This window comes from Cajanus cajan, chromosome 8, assembly GCF_000230855.2.
Source record: "Cajanus cajan strain Asha chromosome 8, NIPB_CcT2T_4, whole genome shotgun sequence".
NCBI classification, from domain to species: domain Eukaryota; kingdom Viridiplantae; phylum Streptophyta; class Magnoliopsida; order Fabales; family Fabaceae; genus Cajanus; species Cajanus cajan.
Window position 1 is genome coordinate 8,593,900 of NC_138524.1, and position 21,568 is coordinate 8,615,467.

Below are 21,568 nucleotides of genomic sequence, written 5' to 3' on the forward strand. Positions count from 1 at the left end.
GCTTCACATAAAAAGTGCAAGAAAATAAATGAATTGATTTAAGGCCTTGAATTCAAGTTAGTATATAGAGACTCAATGAGGAAAGTACGCAATAGTCAAATTTTATTTTTTATGACACTAATGTATGGTTTATGTTGAATGCCTTGTACACTTGAATATTGCCGTTAAAATCATGCAATTTTTAATTAGGAGCATCAGTGATGTTTGTCATCAAATTAAAATCGTTCAATTGAATATTGGGAACTTATTCCAGACAAATCACTATTTATTCGATACACAATCAATGCGTGTGATTGCCCCTCGTCGCAATTAACCATCGTTGATTTGGGGTGACCCTTCCTTAACCCTCTAATTTCCTTTGACCTGTGCCTAAAATGAGGGGTGTAAGCGAGTTGAGTTAGATAAGATTTAGATAAATTTATTATTTAATTTAATTAAAATTTAATAAATTAAACTGGGATGGATTTGTTTAATATTTTTTTTTAAAATTTAATATAATCTAACTTAATTACAAATGAATTGGATTGAGTTAATCAGATCAATATAATTATATTTATTTATTTTTATAAAAATTTAAATATTTTAAAATAGATGTAAATCATTTAATATATTATTATAAATTTAATGTTATAAATTTATTAATTTGTTATATTATTATTAACTCAAAAAACTAATATTAATTAATATAAAATAAAATTTAAAATAAATATATTATATTATTATCATATTATTAACTTAAAATATAAAACTTGTTATTAAGTAAAAGTAATAATGAGTATTATCTTGAACAAATAATTATTCAAATACTATTATTATTATTATTATATTTATTATAATATATTACTGGGTTGGGTTAGGTTACTAGCAGGTTGAAAATACAAAATTCGTTATCTGACCCATACACTACCCGATTTTAATTGGATTGGATTAGGTTTGATCTAGACATTAAAAGAATTTGATCTAAATTCATTGGATTGATTTGGGTCAGTTTAGGTTCGCGAGTTACCCGTACCTGCTTACACTCGTACCCAAAACTATTACTGAGGAATAAAATAAAATAAAAACATGTTAAATATATTTTTCTATTATCTTATTTAAACATTTTCACGATTATCTTTTATAGTTTATAAAAGATATTATGTTTGAACCAAATTTAGGTTATTTATATTTATAGAATTCACGTAATGTATTAAACATAATCAGTTATATTGGGAGGCAGGGTGATTCGAAAAGAGGGAATGAAATTGTGGGAATATGAAGGGCGAAATCGGTCATTTGAAGAAAGCGAAAGCGAAAGCGGTATTTAATTTTGGAGCTAGAGAGAGAGAGAGAGAGAGGGGCGTGTCGTGAAAAAAAGGGTGGGGAGTTAAATAGAGAATTAGAATTAGGATTTAGGCGGTGGAGCGTTGAATCGATGGAAACAATGGCAGAGGCGCATTCCCACTCAACCGTTTATCTCTTCCTCCTCCAATAAGGCAGCAATCCTCTGGCTGCTTCATCCGCATTGTGCTTCCGCTTTCGCGCCGTAAGTCCCTTTGCCCCTCGGCGGGACACATTTGTTTCTTCCTTCCCTCGTTGCCTACTGCGGAAGTTAGTTTCTCCTTCTCCTCTCTCTTTCGCTCACCAACTCATCCATTATTGCTCAATCTGCAGGCTCCCATGGCCGACCTGGGGAAGATACTCTACATAGTCGTGCACGACGACGCCGACAACAAAGACTCCTTCCGTTACACGCGCTCCCTTCTCCAGAGCACGCTCCAGCTCATGGGATGCAAGGCGCGTCACGCCTTCAAGGTTTCCTCTCTCCACCTTCTCCTTTTCATCGAATACACTGTTCGATTTTCAATACTTTCTTCTTCTTTTTTGTTGACCGAGTTCGTTTGACCTGTTTTGTTCCTCTTCCTTGTCCCTTTCACATTCGATGTGATTAGCGTTCTGCCAGATTTTTCTTCCTTTCGCTTCGTCGTTACTTTGACCGCGTTGCATTTGGTGACTAAAAAGGGTTTCGCCTCGCCACGCGCGTGAAATTCAGCCTCTTTTTATTTAATTAGGTTTTTAGCGAGATGTGAATGATGATGCATTCGAAGCGAGGAGCTGTTGTAGGTTATTTATCACTCGTGATTTAAATCGTTGAGTAACGAGATGCGGACAAGTTGGAGAGAAAAGATGCGCTTATTGTGATGCATAATCTGTGGATCGGTACAATATCCAGTTATGCTGGGTTCTTATTTGATGGAAATCGTGTCTCTATCTCTCTAACATGATCGAATCTTGTTAGTTAACGATAGGGAAGGGTCCGAATTCGTGGATCAGAGTGGGTTAGCTTTATTCAGTTATGAAGGGAACTTTATGTTCTTTGGAATGTTGTTCCTTGTTGAGAACCATCAACCTGGTATCAAGTGTGGGTACGACACAAGCCAGAGATATGACATGGATATTGAGATTTGTCTACTTCTGAAAATTATAAGTTACATCATTAGTCGGGCGCTGCTACGTATATAATCAATATAATATGAGATTAGTTATTGCGTATATTTAAAGAAATAGAAATACTATTATTTATCAATTTATTATCGTGGTTCCTACCATTATTGAAACAAATATTCAAAATTAGTGAAAATTATTTTAGGATGCAGATTAGAGGTATTTGATGATGTTTGAGGAGCATTTGACATGGACACACGTTCAACACTAGTATAGTAGTCATGAAAAATTGATATAGGATGTTTTTTTTTGGTGATTAGTTTATGATGGCATCTTTTAATGGATTTTTATTGGGTAGTTCTTATATGTCTTGGACAGAGACAGCGCATATCTTCATAATTTTTGTGCAAAATTATTTTGACTGTGTTTTTCATTTTCCTCTGAACAGATCAGTCAAAGAGTTTTTGAACTCACAAGGAAAGAGAGTTCTACCGATAATTTGCTGCCTGAAGCAGAGGCTTTATCAGGTTTTGATGCTTTCAAGGTGAATTTAGCGAAGAAAGGTGGTCAACATGCTGATGTTTACCCAGGTAAAGCAGACTTAGGCAACCAAATACCATTGGGGAAAGATTCTAGAATCAAGAGTGTACCATTTGAGTTGTACAAAAGACGCACATCTGCATTTGTTCGGAGAGAAATTTTTCTAGATATTGTCTGCGATGCTCTGGCAGAGTACAAGTATGTGAGTCCTAACCAGAGAGCAGACTTGGTATTAGCCTGCAGGTACTGCCCTGTTTTATTCCTATGAGGGTTATGATCTACATTAGCCTTAATCGAAGAGGGGAAAATAATGCTGACTGGTTGTAGCACATGCTCCGTTGTAGTAAAAACTATTTAAAATTTAGTTATCTGATTTTGTATGATTTGCCATGCTTTCCATTTTATTGATCAAGTTTTTCTAGTAATTGTTACCGTGTTAATACTTAGTTTGATGCATTTATAGAAACTGGACATTAATTTGATTAGGCATTTTGCTTTTGGTGTTATATACGAATTTTGAAATGTCAATATATATCTAGTAGTAAAAAAATTGTGATATACTGGTTTCATGAACTTTCATACTAATAACTTGGATTATTATAACTTGTTTGCCCATCATGGAATAGCAAATTGTGTATATGCTGACCGGGATCAATTTAGATGCTTGAATCTACATTTTTTTAAACATTTGTCGGGTTCAAGCTACATGTATTTACTAGCAATTAATATGTGAGTTATACCTAAAAGAGCAATCAGTATTATTGTTCAAGGCTTATGGAAGTCCAAGATATGCTGATGCACTTTTTAAACCCTTAGTCCAAAATATGCTCTTCCTAACTTCTCTAAATTGTTGGCACACTCTTGGAATTTGACATGTTTGAAATACAACTTTTTGATTTTATGAGAAATCTGAGTTTCCTTTCCAGAAACACATGGAGAATTGTAGATTTCTGAGTTTTCAAAATGACTTGCATGCTGATCTGGTTCTAGTTACCAGGTTAAAACAATACCTCTTTGTTTTCTATTGTATGTTTTTGTAAGTATTTTCTTCTTCCACTTCTGGTTACATGCTGGAAAAAAAAAATCTATGAACTGAGCATTCAATTGTCCCTTAATAGTTGTTTTGGAAGAAATGTTTTCTATTCTTACTGAATTATTGAGCCTTATTATGAAGTACAGCATACAGCATATTGATTTGTGATATCTGTAGGACCCTAATATTTTACTTAAATTTTATACTTATCATGAGGAGTTTATTTTCCAAAATATGTACAACTTATCCTCTTACATTTATGATTATTTTCTTTGGTTGCAGGATCCGTGAACGGAAAGAGTCCGTGACAGTTCTATTGTGTGGCACTAGTGGCTGTGGCAAATCCACATTGTCTGCATTGCTGGTATCTTGACAAATAGAAACAATTTTTTGTTTTTCAAATACAAAATTCTAGTTTTTCCTTAATTTTGTGGTAGGATATGTATGTATGTTGAAATGGTGTAATATTTATACCTTACAGTTCAATAACCATCATTTATATCTCCACTTCAGGGTAGTAGGTTGGGAATCACAACTGTGGTATCAACTGATTCTATTAGGCACATGATGAGAAGCTTTGCTGACGAGAAAGAAAACCCCTTGTTGTGGGCTTCTACATACCATGCCGGAGAGTGTTTGGACCCTGTTGCTGTTGCAGAAGCTAAGGCTAGACGGAAAACAAAAAAGCTGGCTGGTGTTTCGCATTCACTTCCAAAGGATGAAGTACCTGAGGGTCAAAATTCTAGCAAATCAGATATTAGGATGTCAGAGACGAGCTCTGGTCCTACTGAACTGCTAAGTCCAAAACAAATGGCTATTGAAGGATTTAAGGCACAGAGTGAGATGGTGATTGACAGTCTTGATAGGCTAATTACTGGATGGGAAGAACGAAAGCAGTCCGTTGTTGTTGAGGGTGTTCACCTGAGCCTCAACTTTGTTGTATGTTGGATCTTTATTATTTTCTACTATTTGTGTTCTTATGGATGTCAATTTATGTTCTCTTTTGCTAGCAATAAAGACTTGAGTACTCTTGCAGATGGGGCTCATGAAGAAGCATCCTTCAATCATACCATTCATGATACATATTACAAATGAGGACAAGCACTTGGAAAGATTTGCGGTACGGGCCAAGTATATGACACTGGACCCAGCTAAAAACAAGTATGTAAAGTATATCAGAAACATCAGAACAATCCAGGATTATCTCTGCAAGCGTGCTGAAAAGCATTTAGTTCCCAAAATAAACAATACTAATGTTGACAAGAGTGTAGCAGCCATCCATGCAACTGTCTTCAGCTGTCTTCGAAGGCGTGAAGTTGGAGAACAACTATATGATCCTGTTAGAAATACTGTAACAGTTATTTATGAGGAATATAGAAATCAATGTGCAGCCAATTCTTTGAACTCGAAAGGGATGTTTCAATTGATCCAGAGAAAAGGTTCTTCAAGGAATCTGATGGCTCTTGTTAATACTGATGGGTCTGTGGCGAAGGCTTGGCCTGTTAACTTAATTGACTGTAATGGGAAGCCAGTATGGGGCTATGGACCAGAGAATGGAATTGGACATCCAATGTATGGTCCCTTGAGAATTGGCAAGGCAGAACCTGTAAATCTTCAGTTTGGTTTTTATGGGATCAGTGCATGGCCAAGTGATGGTGGCACTAGTCATGCTGGAAGTGTTGACGAGTCTAGAGCTGATGGGACTGATACAGGTAGTAGATACCTATCTTCTTGCTGTAGCTCACCAAGGATGTCGGATGTTGCTGCAAAAGAGGTAAATTTGAACACTTTTAATAAATTTATCTCTGTTCAACAATAAAATTAATGGCTTGTTATTGTCGATGGTGAAAATATTGGATTGTCATTTATTGATTTATTTATTTTTTGTATTTTTTTAGCTCAAGGAGGACTTCTCGGTGCATGGTAGTGATGAAGAGATTGACGATCAACCAGAGGTGGGCAGTGATGAGGATTTCAGTGATGATGGCGACAAGCATGCCCATGAAGAGGTAGACTTGTGTTTTTATGTTTTAACTGATTTATTTATCTGTATATGTGATGACAGTTGGCGTATAGAAGAATTCATTCCAAGTGATTTGAGTAAATTGTAATGTTTGCAGGTAGGATCAGTTGACGAGGAATCAACAAAATCTGATGAAGAGTACGAAGACCTTGCAATGCAAGATGTGCTGGAAAATGGGTATTGGACAGATGATGATGATGAGTTTAGGAATAAGGTTGGTGGTGTTGGCGGGGAGGTAGGAACTAAAATGCATGGGGGAAACAAGTATCGTCGAAACCTTGATCTTTTCCTTAGAAGTAGAAGTGAGCCAGTGGCAATGGCAGCGGCTGTTCAGGAGCCACTGTGCTCGTATTCCTCTTTGCTCCATGAAAGGAGGGAAAGGAAAGCCAAATTAAGAACACGTTCTCTTAGTATTCCTGCATTAGGAAAGCATAATTCAGCAGTCAATGATCCCATCCTTTCTGGTGCTCCTCAGAGGTAACACGGCCATTCCACATTCCATTCCATTCCCTACCCCTAAATTTTGGTGGGTTTTTTTCTTTCTTTCTTTTTTAACATGATGTCCCATGTGTATATAATAGAGCCTCCTAAACTTTCCTTATCTACCAGTTGTTGCTTCATTGCTTGTATGGATGGATGTTGTGTGACAATTTTCGTCAAACATTTTTTTCGAGCTTGTATAAAGTATGGGATTCGCGGAATCAACATTGTCTAAACTTATGCAACATCGCCGTTATCTCCCAAATCCATCCAATATGTTTATGCTTTTGAGTCCATTTTAAGATGCATGACCAGTGTAAATGTTTTTACATTAAATTGTCATCGAAACAAACACACGTCAAAAATTACACCGGATGAATCCGTCAGCACTCAGCAGATTTATCTAGACAATTAGAAATGATAAAGCAAAATAGGTCAATAATTAATTTAGTCAAATACGACTATAATAAGATAAAATGTATACAGAAAATTGATTTTTTTTAAATTTTAATTTTATTGTGAAATAGTTTTAAGTAAGTATAGATGAACACTTTATTTTCAATTATTATTCTATTACATAAATAATATATTTTCTGTTAATTTAAAATTTTATATAAATTAGTTTTTTAAAATAAATTTGTATTACTTAATTACTTATTCTAGTACAATATTATATAACGGTTTAATTTTTGAAGTATTTTCTAATGGAACAATACCTCATATAACATCTCTTTTTGAGGATAGTTATTGTGAAGCCAATTTTTTTTTTGATACACTTAAGTCAAAATTCGATTGGGTAATGTTATTAAATAATACAATTAATGTTCAGAGGGGACCATTGATGTAAACTTGAATGACAGTGAAAGGTCTTATTGTACCATCACAGAAACGTTTTAAACGAGTGATTTTGTCAAACGAAAAACCTTTTATTTTTATGAAGCAACCGGAGGCTCCATTGAAAGATTTTGGTGATACAATAATTGTATATTCAGTGCTGAGTAAATAAATTTATATATAATCAATTTTTAAGTATTATTTATTATTAAGTCAGATAATTTATAAGACTTATTTTATTTATTTATTACGGGTTACATGATTTTTTTATTATTTCAAATATTAGTTTTTTTTAAATTTTAATTTTAGCTATTTTAATCCATTAAAACACGTGAATCGGGATTATAATTTTTTTTTCTCTTTATTTTCTATTTTTCTAAAATTTTAAACTTTGTTTTTAGTATAATATTGTGTGACTTTTTAAACTATTTATGTGATTATTAAAATGTCAAGTAATTATCTTATGGATGATATTCTGCTTCGGTAACATATGAAATCTCAAAAAAAATTCATAGGTCTTTGAAATAAGTATTATTCATTTATTTTATAATGATCATTAGGGACAAAAATAAAAATTTTATATTTTATAAGAATAAAAATAAAAAAAAATATTTTACAAAAATAATATTTATAAATTTTAGAAAAATTAAAAGCAAAGAAAATTTCTTAGCATCCAAATCCAAAACTGACTTATTTTACAAAGAGTAACGTATTTAAGCATTTAATTTTTTATTTGATAATGTTCCGTTAAAATTTTAAAAGCATTATTTATTTAATTTATTATGATCTAATTAGTATTTATTCTTTATTATTGACGATGAAAACATATCTTAGGATTTCTTTCTTTCTTGAGATATGCCAATTTATCATTTTTAATATTGATGATAATATTATCTCTTACATATTTTAATGGTACAATTTTTTACTTATAAGATTTACTTTTAAAAAAAAAAAAGCAAAAATAAACGCACTGGGTCATCCTTGCGCTGGCCTTGCTAATCTTCCTCCACTTTTATCAGATGTCTCTTTGGATAACACAAAACTTCTTATTATATCCTCTTGTAATGTGTTTGACCTAATGGTATTTTGGGTCGTTTTTGTTTGGATTTTGAAATATAAAATAATTTTGGCAGACTGATTTTTTTTATTTTTATTTTTACTAAAATTAGGATTTAGGAGTATTTATAGGATATGAGATTAAAATTTTTAAAAAATAGAGTCGTGAGGTGATTTTTAAAAAATAACTATTTTGACAATTTTTCTAATAATATTATAATCTCACGAGTTAAAAGTGGGAGGTTTTTTTTTTTTTTTTTTTTACATAAGTGTATCATAAACAAGTGAAAAAAAAAACTGGAAATAATTCTGCGACTCGTAATTTACTTTTATATAATTGTATAAATACACATTTTTATGTATTTTCCGTTTACAATGTATTTGGGAGCGAAAAGATTTGGAATTCTTAATATTACAATATTAATTTAATAAAATTAACTAATATAATAATTTATGTTGTTTCGATTAAAAAGTAATGAAATGAAATATAATAAATAATTATTACAAATTTAAAGTGAAAAAAGAAAAGATAGATATTGAGGTACAAAGAGATCTAATTGATGGGTCCTGGAGTTGCATGTCTGGCAGAAAGTGGAAGGGCATAGAGTGGGTCACAATGTACGATTAATGGGGCCCACAGACCCTACATGTAATCATAATCATTACATTAGTCAGCGAACACACACCAACCGATATGCCCCATGAGATGGCACTTGGCATTTGCATTGGAATTTTTTTGCAGTTAGTCAGAGAAACAAATATTCAACAAAAATAATAAAAAAAATGGGTACATTTTTTTGTAAAAAGTATTCTATGTAAATTTAATAATTGTCAGACTCAATTTATTAAGATGTCTTTTCTTAAAAAAAAAAGTTAGATCCATTAACTAACTTTTAAGAATACAAGTATTTTTTTTAAAATAGTTTAAAAAACTCAAAAAAAAAAAATAACTTTTGAATTATTTTAAGGTTTTTTTTTTAATGTTATACATGTTGATAGTAGGAGATACTTTTATTTAATAAATCTTCTTCTTCTTCTCTTAGGCTCCTAATTAAGAATTTTAGAGTAACATTTCCGTTGCGAGGATTTTTGAGTATTTGAGGCATAAAATCAAAGCATGATGATGTGAATAATTTGGAGTTACTTCTTTTTTTCTCTTCCTTTTCTCCTCATTAGATTAGTTCAAAGTCGAGATAAAGATAGTTATAACTTGATTTTTAGTAGAATTTGGTGTGACATGTATCTTTATTTTGGTTGATTGCCAGCCAATTTGCTTAATTTGGAGTAGGTGTTGGATTTTGAAGAATTTGGTGTTTTTGATGTTCTTGGTGAAAAAGGAAAGATTTGGCAATTTAATTGGTGTGTTGTTGTTACATTTGTTATTTTCTTCAAAATTTGAGTTATATATTGCTAATAAGTGATAAATATTGAACTGCATGCATGAACTATTGGTTGGATGAGAGGAATTTGGAGATTGATGATGTTTATAGTTGTTGGATTTGTTCTTTACATATGCAAAACCTTTTGGGTTTGTAATGCTAAGTGTAAGGCTCACGCTTAATGTCGAGAGTGGAGGATGCCTTTAGAATGCTGACGCTCAGTGTGAGTTTCCATGTTCAACGTAAGAACTTATATTTGCTTTTGACTCTTTGGGAGTTTGGCACTTAGTGCAAGTTTTCACACTCAATGTGAAAACTTGCATTTGTTTTTATGACTCTTTAGGAGTGTGACGCTGGACGTGAAAACTTAACCAAATATCTTCTTTCTTGTTTAAGTTGGTTGCTTACATGATGTATGATGAAGGTAATTCATATGTTATTTGTTCTTTATACATTAATCTAGGATAATGTATATTGATGATTAATTATTGTTCGGTGAGTTGAATGGTAAGCATGAATAATATTATTTAATCTATTGCATGTTGTATTTAGGATGATGATAATAACCATTGACATGTTATACTTATGTAATGAAAATGGTGATAAGCATTGATATGTTATATATAATTGATGTACCATAAATTGCATGGTTGAGGTATTTAATAAGCATTGGTATGCTAAATCTTAGAAGAATTGTTGAACATGTGTGGAATTTTTGGAGTGGATTTTAAGTTTCCTTTAGGTTCTTAGTCATTCTGGAGTATGTGTGAAGTTGAGGACTACCACTCTTAATTGGTTATCAAAAAAGTTGCATGGTTCCTTGAGTATAGCTAGTGGGCTAATTTCATAAGTGACTTGGTAATACTAGTCCTAACTGTGAAACTATACTTTCTTAGTGTAAGTGGGGACACTAAAAAAATTAAAAGTAGGGATTAATATGCCATTTTAGTTATGGATTCAGTAAGCACGTATGGTGTGAAAGTTATCAAGTTTGATTTTGTAGGGTCAAGCCACTTAAACTGCTCAAGTGTATTAAGAGATCTCCGTAGGTGAATATGTGATGATGCATTAGTTGTTGAGTATGCATATGATGAGGTGTGAGTTGTTATTGTTGTTCATATGCATTGGATGAATATATTATTGTGCTATATGATTATAGGGAATGTTTGATTTTTGACTGCTTTAGCTTTCAAACATGGGGATTATTGTGGGATGCGAATCCTGTGGTGTATTTGCTTGGTTAGCATGATGGTGTTGAGTATAAATGTTTTATTCCTAGTTTTTCATGTGAATGAACTACGATGATCATATTTTATATGAAAACATAACAAGGATATGTTGACAGAGGTGAGTAGTGGAGGCCATTAGATGGATGACAATACTTTTGGATATTTTGGAGTACCCTCATGTGATGGGGATATATAACTGTGCTTGATCGATACTTAAAATTTTTTATATTATCTTTATATTGGATAACCATATATATTATATATAATTATAAAATTATTTTAGTTATTTATATTTATATACATGTTATAGGGTGCATATCCAATTATTTTGAATATAAACCTTTTTGGTATGAGATAGTTCTACCGCTAGTAGTTGTGATTCATAAGTGTAATGGGCATGACGGGTCATTATATTTTTAATTTTTAAATTTCCTATTTCTTATATATTTTAAATTTCAATATTAAAGAATATATTATTCAAATGTGAAAAATTAAACTTAAAAATAAATTATAAAATTAACAATCAGTTTTGACTTCAAAACTCCTATGTTTGATTTTAACTTTTTGTAATTTTTAAATTCTTTAGAGTCTTTAAAAATGATATAAAACCTCGATTATTATGATTTGAAGAAGTTTTTTTTTTTTTTTTTGAAATGATTAACTTTTAAGTATTAGAGAAAAATAATTTGTATTTAATAATGGTGTTTTAAAAATCAAATGAGAAAACATAACTTTATTTGGATGATAAAATAAAATCATTTGAAAATATAATTTTTTTTCGCCCTCAATTTTAAGAACACGTCGTATCATTCTACCATACTCTTTTTTCTCTTCTCTTCATTTTCATATTTTCTTTTCTCTCCTATGATGCGTTATAAATGACCTACCACCAAGGTTATTCATATTTTAATTGAGCAGCAACTAAGCTTAACTTAACTCCAAAGCTAATCAACCCCAAAAGGAAGAAACTATTCCCCAGCACAAGTTTTCGAATTTAATTTAATTAATTCTAAAAACACTAGGTAATAAAATTTTGAAAGAAGTTCTTGAATAATCTCCCTATAGTTAAATATTTGTGTGTCAGCAGAAAAAGAAAAAAAGTAAAAGTATCTTCCAACATCTCTGAGCTTGCATTATTGACAAGTAGAAATTCTGAGCATGATAGTGCCAAATCTGCTCACAAAGAAACACTTTGCTTCCAAAATTTGGTTACTGATTGGTCTGTTGCAAGCAGAGTAAGATAGGCCTCACGATAGTACTACAGAAAATATTTATTTATTTATTTATTATTATTATTAAAAGTTACTTTTCACAATGATAAATAAATTCAATTTAAATATATATTTCAATTAAATTTAACTTAATTAAAATTATTTTTGTTCAATTTCAAAATAATCCTCTACTTTTTTATCTATCATTCATGGAACTGTCGATTGTTGCATATCTAAACAGATTTTACACATAACAGAAGATGGAAATAAAATTTTATATTAAATGAATATTTTTATTAGAGTATTTGGAAAAGAGAAAAGAAATAAATGAGAAATAAAATGGAAGAAAATAGAAAAGTAAGTAAGAAAGAAACATATGAGTAAAAATATGTAAGAAATAAAGTAAAAATTTGACTATTTAATTAAAAAAATAGATAAAAAATAATATTATGTATGTTTAGTAAGACAGAAAGAAAGATATAAAAAATAAAATATATTAAAAAGAAGAGAAGAATAAATAAATAAATAATAGAACACAAATATTTTTAAAATTATTTTTTTATTTTAATTATTTAAATAAAAAATTATATAACTAAATAAATAATATTTTGAAATAAAATAAATAACTAATTAAAAGTAAGTAAAGAATTTTAAAATAATATTTTTACATTAAAATTTAATTAAAATAATAAACTTAAAATAAATAAATAAAATAAACATTTTAAATAAATAAATAAAATTCTCAACCTTCCTTCAACATAATTTTATTCGAATTAAATTTTACTTTTATATATTCAAAAGAAAATATATTTAAATAAAAGTTTTATTTATTTAAACAAATATTTTTTTTGCATGAATAACGATTTTTATTTGAATTAATGTGATTATATTTTATTTGAATATAAGTGAATTCTAAACATATACTATTCATTTATGTGTTAATTTTTTTAAAAAAGTATTCTATTTCTTCATTGATAAATTTCATTAAATGATTATAAATTTCTTTTACTATCTTGCTTCTCTCAACTCCATTTCTTCCCTATTTTGCTCGTAAAAAAAAAAAAAGCGTACATGATGTGAACACGAACATTGATGCTGTTATGCAAATTCATTATATTAAATCATCTTTGCTTATTTTACATTCTCCTTTTTTTTTTCACTCGAGATAGCAGGTTCCAAGATTTAACGCAACTATATATGCAAGACAAAATTTGAACCTCTTACCTTATTTAAGCGTGGATCAATCTCGCCGCTGAACTTAAAGCTTAGATTTATTTTGCATTCTCCTAAACTAAATAAAATTTAATTGATGATTAAAAAAAAAAATTAATGTGTTGGTGAGTCGTACAAAAGCTTTCCATTGCACCACTGTCCTGTAAGCGACAACTCCGAGGCTGATGTAGTTTTTGTCAGTCTCTAATTGTTGTGAACTCAGCATTACTCTTACAACTCTAACTTTTTTTTTCCCTTTCATTTTGATTAAAATATGGTTTGGTTTCTAACTTTCAGATCGGAAAATGTAAAATGAAAATACCTTTGTTTGTTTATTTTTCTGTGACAAAAATTGTGGTCTGACTAGTGACTACACAAGTTACATTATTTTATTTTGTATTTAAATAAAAGAAATGTTATTTATATAATAAATTATGCAAGTTTTATAACTAAAAATAAGAAAGTATAAAATATAATAAGTTATTAATAGAGAGAAATAGAGACAGAAAATATTTTTACAATTTTTTGTATGATACACAATATTACCAATAAAAGAATAAAACATAAAGAAATAATTTTATGAAAATAAATTATAATCTAAATAAATAACACCACTTCAAAACACATACTTAAATTTCATATACTTAAAAAAAAACAGATTTCTTTAATATAAAAGTCAATACACGTTTAGTTGTTCATTTTCAAGATAAATTTATATTAAAAAGATTTTTCAAAAAATAAAACATGGATTTTTTTCTTCCAATTCTTACTATATTTGTTACCGCGCATGTTATCTAATGTACTTCGTTCGAATATCTATATCTGGAATTATAGTGACTATCAAATTCACATTTTCTCACAAATGATATCATATGTTTAAATATATCTCTATCTAAAATTCATATATTTAAGTTGATTATTTTGTGAGAAAAAATATAAATATGATGAAGGTAAATAACTTTATCTTAAATATACATTGAGAATTCCCTTTTTAGCTTATGTGTATAGAAAAATATTTATTAAATAAAATCAACTTTTTTAATATATCTTTACTGGTGAATGCTGTAGTTTAAAAAAAAAAAAGAGAAAGAGAAAAAAAATCGTGTCTAGAAAAGGCAACTTGATCTGAAGACATAACTTCATCAACATTGTGTTTAATTTTCTCTATAGATGCCAATAATAACGGAAGATATTAAAATTTAAAATAGATTAATATTATCTTTCTTTCTTTTTTATTTATTAAAATGATAGATAAAAGATAACATTCTTAAAATTAATAGACAAGAAGTCAATTATATGTTAAAAATCTTTAGATTAAACACCATTATTCACTTAATGATTAATTGAAACTCAACAATATTCAATTTAACCAAAAACTTTACTTGTCTAACTAAAAATTAGTTAAATTCCACCAATTTTTTTTTTAATTATAATATCAAAAGACCTTCTTGATTAATAAGTATGTCCTATAAAGTAGGAATTAGATCTATATTGTCTAAGTATTAGCTAAAGATATTAATCCTCAAAATAACTAAAATCTATTTATATATATATATATATATATTTATTCATTAAGATGCAGCTTTTTCATAATGTAAAATTAACTCTTAAAAAAACAAAAATATACAAGTTAATTTAAACTCACAAGATAAGTTTAATTCATTATAGGTTCTTCACCTACAAATATTTATAGTAAATTTCATCAAAACAGAACTATATTAATACGAACCATGCTCGATTTACATACTATGAACTTATGAAGGACAGAGAATAATAATAATGGAATGAACTGAGTTACTAAGAATCTCTCATCATACGTCTATTTGGACAAAATAAAATGAGTTAGAGTTTAACTCGAGCTATAAAATTAGTATATACAAAATGTGACCATCTAAATCGAGTCACCAGTCACAGTTTCAGTGAAAGCTTCCCAATATTGGTGATGCCAAATTCAAAAAGAAGATTCACTTCACCAACCAAGAAGTATGAAAAAGAATATAGAAAAATGTGGGCAAATATATGTGTACAGCAAATCATTGAAGGCGGAAAATAGTAAAAGCTAGAACCGTATATCAGTTCTTCCCTTCCAGATGTGTTTGCATGGAAATCAATGTATACCTCAACATCCCAACATGACGTGATGCGGGAATCTCTTCAGAACATTTTGTACCAAACATCAAAGTATAGAACATAGAGTCAAACAAAACAGTAGTGAGCAACTTAAAAACGAATGAATCCCTTTATAATAGTTTAGACTGAATGGATTCCATTTGTATTTGCATGCGTTCTTCCTTTGCCAAAGGAGATATAACCAGACACTGAATGATGGTGCCATTGCAGTACTACGCAGAGGCATGTGATTATGTCCATTTTGACGCACAAGTTATCTACATGTGCTACTTTTGGCTGAAAATATGGAAATTGCCACATTCATAAATGGAGATAGATTTTTGGTCCCATCACGGATATCGCCTAGTTTACTGAGTTAGATTAATTTCACTTACAGTACTGTGACTAACATTGCTTTCATGAATTTCCACATTTAATAGAAATCGAACAAAAAAATAATATTTCACAGTTACGGGATATGAATAAAGAAATTAATAAGCACATAAACTATTAGATGTAAAATTAAGTTAACATATTATGTGTGCAAGGAATTTAACATAAGGAAATTGCACCAAATAATTAATTAAAAAGTCAACTAATTCGTAAAGAATTTCTTTACTCAATCATGTTGTTTAGGATGCTAGCCCTTTTCAGCCAAAAGAATAAAAAGGAAGCCCAAGTAGAGAAACGATGAATAGAAAAATGTTAGTGACACTCATTATAATACTCTTTTAATATTCTTTTTATTATTAGTTGAAAATTACAAAATTTAGTAGAATTTTCTACCACTTAATTAAGAGGGATAACCATTAAATGAAATGTACATCTACAAAATTTGTGATTTTTAATAAATTTAACCTAAGTAAAAAGTGTTGGCACAAGTAGAGAAAGTTTCCTTATTATTACTCTTGTTAGGACGCACCAAGGAGATCTCACACATTCACACTAGTATATGCCATTGTTCAAATTTTACTTTTAGTAATTTTCTAAATCATCTCATATAAATATAACATATGTGTATTTTATAAACTTATGATTCTCTTTATTTTTAAATAATGTGAAACTTTGATTGTACTTTCAACCATTCCTTTAATTAATATACATGTATTTTACAAAATTAGTATGTAATAATACTATGAGCCAAATATATGATAACTATCCTTCTGTGTAGAAAAGGTAGAAAGTTTTTCCTTATACTTAGGGTTTCCAATGAGCAAATATGGTCTTAGACTTCAGCTTTGGTATGAAGTTTAAAAGGCAAAAACATATATATAATTAATATAGTATTATGTTGTAGCATCATATATGATGTTCAACACAACATTAATTAGCATCACAAGTTCACAATAATTTCTGTAAGGCTGAGCACATGAGTTCGTACAGTTCACAAAAGTTTAGAATTGACGGAAAAATTTACGTTTGCCTAAAAAGTAAACATCACAATATGGCAAAAAATTATTTACAATATGACTTTATGCTTGCTTACAATTTATTTGATCTTTGTGATTATATATTATATATTATATGAATAAATAGGCAGGGACATGTATCAAAAAAATAATAATAAATAGCAGGCAGGGACCACGAAATTTCATGGAATGTATACATCCCAGTAGAAATAAGAAAAAGCAAATGATCAACAAAATACATTGTGGAAGGTTAAACTATTAATACTACTAATCAAAACAAGACCAGACAATTACAGATGCACATATGTAGTACCAGTACATAAGACAATAATATATATGAATTTCTTTTGTCCATATACATAGGTTAAGAAATAGTATCATGGCATTTGTATCTTTAATATAATAAATAATAAATAATTTTCTCTTTAATAAAAACTTTATTTTGGTTTCCTTAATTAACGAAAATGAATCTTATATATGAACACTTTTATTGACAGAAATAACAGCTCAGACGAATAAAAAGGAAGAAAAGAAAGACAAATTCTTTAAAATATAGCTATCTATATATTGGCCAGAACAAATTAAAATGGATGCATCATGCCTATATGCAAGTAAGACTTCTTTTTTGGTAGCTATTTCTTGAATTTATTCTTTTCCATTATTATCATTAATTGTTCTTTCACACAACAACAGTCTCAATCAATTATCAAGTTTAGCAAACTAAATAGATAGCCACAAATTATCCAATGAAAATTAAACCATAAACTACATAACTTAATTCAGTTTATAGGGATGCAATGAAATGATTGATGAATAATTGTACAAGTAAGGAACAAGTTACTCCAGAATAATATGTAATAGCTAGGTACTTACAGTAGATCCAAATATACGTGATCCAGAAGCTAGAGTGGGAGAACATCTCTCCCTAAATTAGAAGATAATATTCTTTTAATTTAAATGATCACCTGCAAACAAAGATTCTGTTGGTTACTACCCTTATCAACAGCCAATGTAGAGAGCCCACAAAAACTATGTGGCTTTACCATTGAAGAGTTAAAACAAGAAGATCAATGGGCCTAACTAATACACGAGAAATTATTATATGGTCCAAGATTACTACATGTATATGATTTCAACCAATATATATATAATCAATAGTTTCAATTTACAAAAAAGAAAAAATAATAAATAATAAAACTTAGTTACAAATGAAGATATGTCAGAATCATACATGGTAGCTGGACAATGTTATAATATCCAAATGCATATATGGTCCAAAGTCTTCTCTACAAAGAAAATAGGGCAAGCTGTTTCCTTTTTCTTTGGTTAATTTCGGGTACCCAAGATTCATAATGATGGAGCAGCGAGAATATGTGAAACCAAGAGTAGGACAGTGACGGGGGCACACAGATTTCCATGTGTGATAAGATCTTGAATATACTGAATGATCACTTTCATGAATAATGGAGATATATAAGAATATATTTGCTTTATTTTCTTCTAAAAATTCTACTATTTAACTTCGAGCATTATTACAAGGGCGGGAAGTAATAGATGGACTGAAATATCTCTCCCACAGGGATAGAGTACCTTATTGGAGGGTCCATCTTGTAAGAGGTCCTTGGTCCACCAACCAGCTAAAGCCAAAACCTTGACCATGAAACTAAGACATGACCTATGTCCGTGTTCTTGTATATCCATGTTCCCAAATCCAATCCATTCTCAATAATCTGCGAAATTTCTGAGATGCAAACCAACTAGGAACAATATCCACTACTACAAATATACATATACATTAATTTAATTCTTGTGTATTTCTAATATTTAGTGACCAACGAGGCCAAAGCATGTGGGAATGGGACCCCAAAAGAACACTACTTGACTAGTAATATCAAAATCACAAGATCAGTGACAATCAACAAATCCTTTTCCTATCACGTTTAAACACTCACACTATAGGAACTGCATGCTTTGGCGAAGTTCGTTACAGATCAACACATAATTTTTTTAAAAAAAGTTTCTACATAGCATTCTAGCTAGGTATGAAATAGATCTAATGAATGCCAAATACTCACAAAAAAATAGTTAAAACCGTCACAATATCAGCATCAACACTAGCTACTGAGTACCATAAATTCCACAAATACTAGTGTATAATTTGAATTTTCTCTCTCTAACATTGTATCCAGATTTGGATAAAGTGATATCTCCATCTATATTTAGAAACTGAAAAGACACCATTTAGATCCCAGCATTTCTGTTGAAAAGGAATATTCATAGATCTGTGAAGTCAGCACATGAACGACCTCCACTCGGCCTCCAAATAGCCTATATTTGAAAACCTAGTATTGTCTGCAAACACACAGAAGAGCTAATTAATGTATCGATAGCTAGTAATATCGTAATAATAATACCAACAGTGATATATAATAATAATAATAATAATAAAAGACAGAACAAAAGCACTGCAAAGCAAGGCCATGCCATACCTTTGGACAATAAAAAATTAATTAGTACCATAAATTGAAAACAAAAGGGTAAACAAAACCATAAATCGAAAACCCACCTGACAGCAACAAAAAGCATACTGGGAAAGGTCGCCTCTTGGTTTAAATGCGCAGATCAGAGGATGTCTGTGTTGTATCTATGTATGTAACTAGAGTTTTTGATTTTTATATATTTTGGGCCACTTGTTGATGTTAGAATAGTCCTTATCCAACTTTTCAAAGTAGCAAGTCGTTTATGGCTGATGCAGCATCATCAAGATTCTCACTTCAAAAGACCTATGGCTCGGTTGGCACATCCCTTAGATTGCATCACAGTCCCACCCACCTGCGTTTGCATGTGAATCTTGATGATGCTACATCCGCAAAAAACGACTGTATATCTCAATCTCTCCATGCAACTAAACTTATAATAACACCTAAATCTATGAATATATGCTAGTGCAATCTATGAATATAAGAATAAAATGATATTTGGGTTAAAATTTTATGTCGAAACTGAACTACTTCTGATAACAATCTTTATAATATGTACATATAGAACCTATGTATATAGGTATATTGATTCTCTCATCCAAAAGTACATATTATAGCTCAATAAAGCCACAAGTTACAAAGGGAAAAGGCAAATCTAACGGAAAATTGTCCAAAGAGAAACTGGAAAGAGGGAATAATAATATGAAATACTAAATACGGAAAAGTAAAAAATAATATAAAAAAAATGAAGGAGAGGAGATGGAAGAAAAAAAGAGATTTTGTGTGAAGGAGAGCGACTAGGAGGCCCCTTTGGTGAAGGAATCTACCCAGATGAACTCATTCCTCGAGAACCAAAAAACTAAATTAAAAAAATTGTCCAAAAAGAACAAGAAAAACCATGCTTTAAGAAACTCTAGATCGAAGAAAACAGCTGAAACAAACGTACGGATTGAAACGCATCCTTTTCAATTCCAGCTAATGAAAGAAAAGGCTTTCCCCTTAGGAGAAGAAAAGGAAACGCAGTTGTGAACCAAATCTGAACATATCAATCCCTCTTAAAGAGACATAATAGGTAAAGGGGAAGGAGAAGTGCTTTAAAGAAATATATAAAGGTATATGCAAAAATTGATGAAGTGCCTCAAGTATGAGAAGAATCAAGTATTTATATATAAAAATAATACCTAAAAAAATAAAACATATAGTTAATATTTTATATATATATATATATATATATATATATATATATATTCACCCAACCTGCTCGTATTACCATCTAATTCCGAATTCCAAATAAGTTCTCAATGCTATTTTCTCATTTTCCTATAGTGATTAAATTTAAATAGATTTACTTTGATAATATTTTATATTAAATTTTAACGATTTAATAATTGAATTTAAAATTTTTACTTTATTGATCAAATTTGTAAATTTTTTTAAAATTTAAAAATTATTTAATATTTCATTTTATTAATTCAAATTAACATATAAAAATATTTTTATAATTATCTGTCAATTTTAATTAATGAAACGAACAAATAACTTTCAATTTTTTAAAAAGTAAAATAAGTTAAGATAAACTTACTCATAAAATAAAGGAAATAAAGGGATATCTTTTTATTGGTAGAAAAATATTGATACGAGATTGATAATTAGTTAAACTTAACTCTTATATATTTTTTAATATATTAGTATATTGGTATTTTACTTTGTACCATTATTACAAAATAAATATTTATTTTATATAATTTAAAATTATAATAAATAAATATTTTTGAATATATAAATTATATTATAATGAAAAAATTTAATAAATAGATATTGAAATATATAAAATATATTTTACATTTAAAATACATAATTTTTCATCTTAAATATGTATTTAGTTGTAAAATGTGAGAGTTTTAGTTTTGATTTTTATAAAGATTTCTTTTTTTTTAATTTCTCGTCTTTCCGAAATTAGAAACATTGTTTTATTCGTTACTATTATATATCACACTACCACTATTAAATATTTATATATTGATAAAAGATTAACTCAACATAGGATATATTTATTAATGTTTGTACTTTGTAGGGCTATATTAGTATTTTAAATATGTTTTAATTAAATATTAAATATGAAGATTAAAAATTAATATCAATGTTTTCA

General features: G+C 29.5%; 1 protein-coding gene and 1 long non-coding RNA gene across 2 annotated transcripts; one reads left to right on the forward strand and one right to left on the reverse strand.

The window, feature by feature from the left end:
• The first annotated feature begins 1,293 nt into the window (after positions 1–1,293).
• LOC109798598 (P-loop NTPase domain-containing protein LPA1 homolog 1) lies at positions 1,294–6,721 on the forward strand. The gene is made up of 8 exons (XM_020358933.3): positions 1,294–1,525; positions 1,654–1,794; positions 2,873–3,207; positions 4,280–4,361; positions 4,511–4,936; positions 5,034–5,771; positions 5,896–6,006; positions 6,118–6,721. The coding sequence occupies exons 2-8, from the start codon at positions 1,660–1,662 to the stop codon at positions 6,499–6,501; spliced, it is 2,211 nt and encodes a 736-aa protein (XP_020214522.1). The 5' UTR covers positions 1,294–1,525; positions 1,654–1,659; the 3' UTR covers positions 6,502–6,721.
• Positions 6,722–15,055: 8,334 nt separating this feature from the next.
• LOC109798369 (uncharacterized) lies at positions 15,056–20,543 on the reverse strand. Its single transcript, XR_002239780.3, has 3 exons — positions 19,506–20,543; positions 18,530–19,291; positions 15,056–17,904 (listed from the first exon to the last, which is right to left on the reverse strand). It is a non-coding gene; the product is annotated as an uncharacterized LOC109798369 (long non-coding RNA).
• Positions 20,544–21,568: the final 1,025 nt, after the last annotated feature.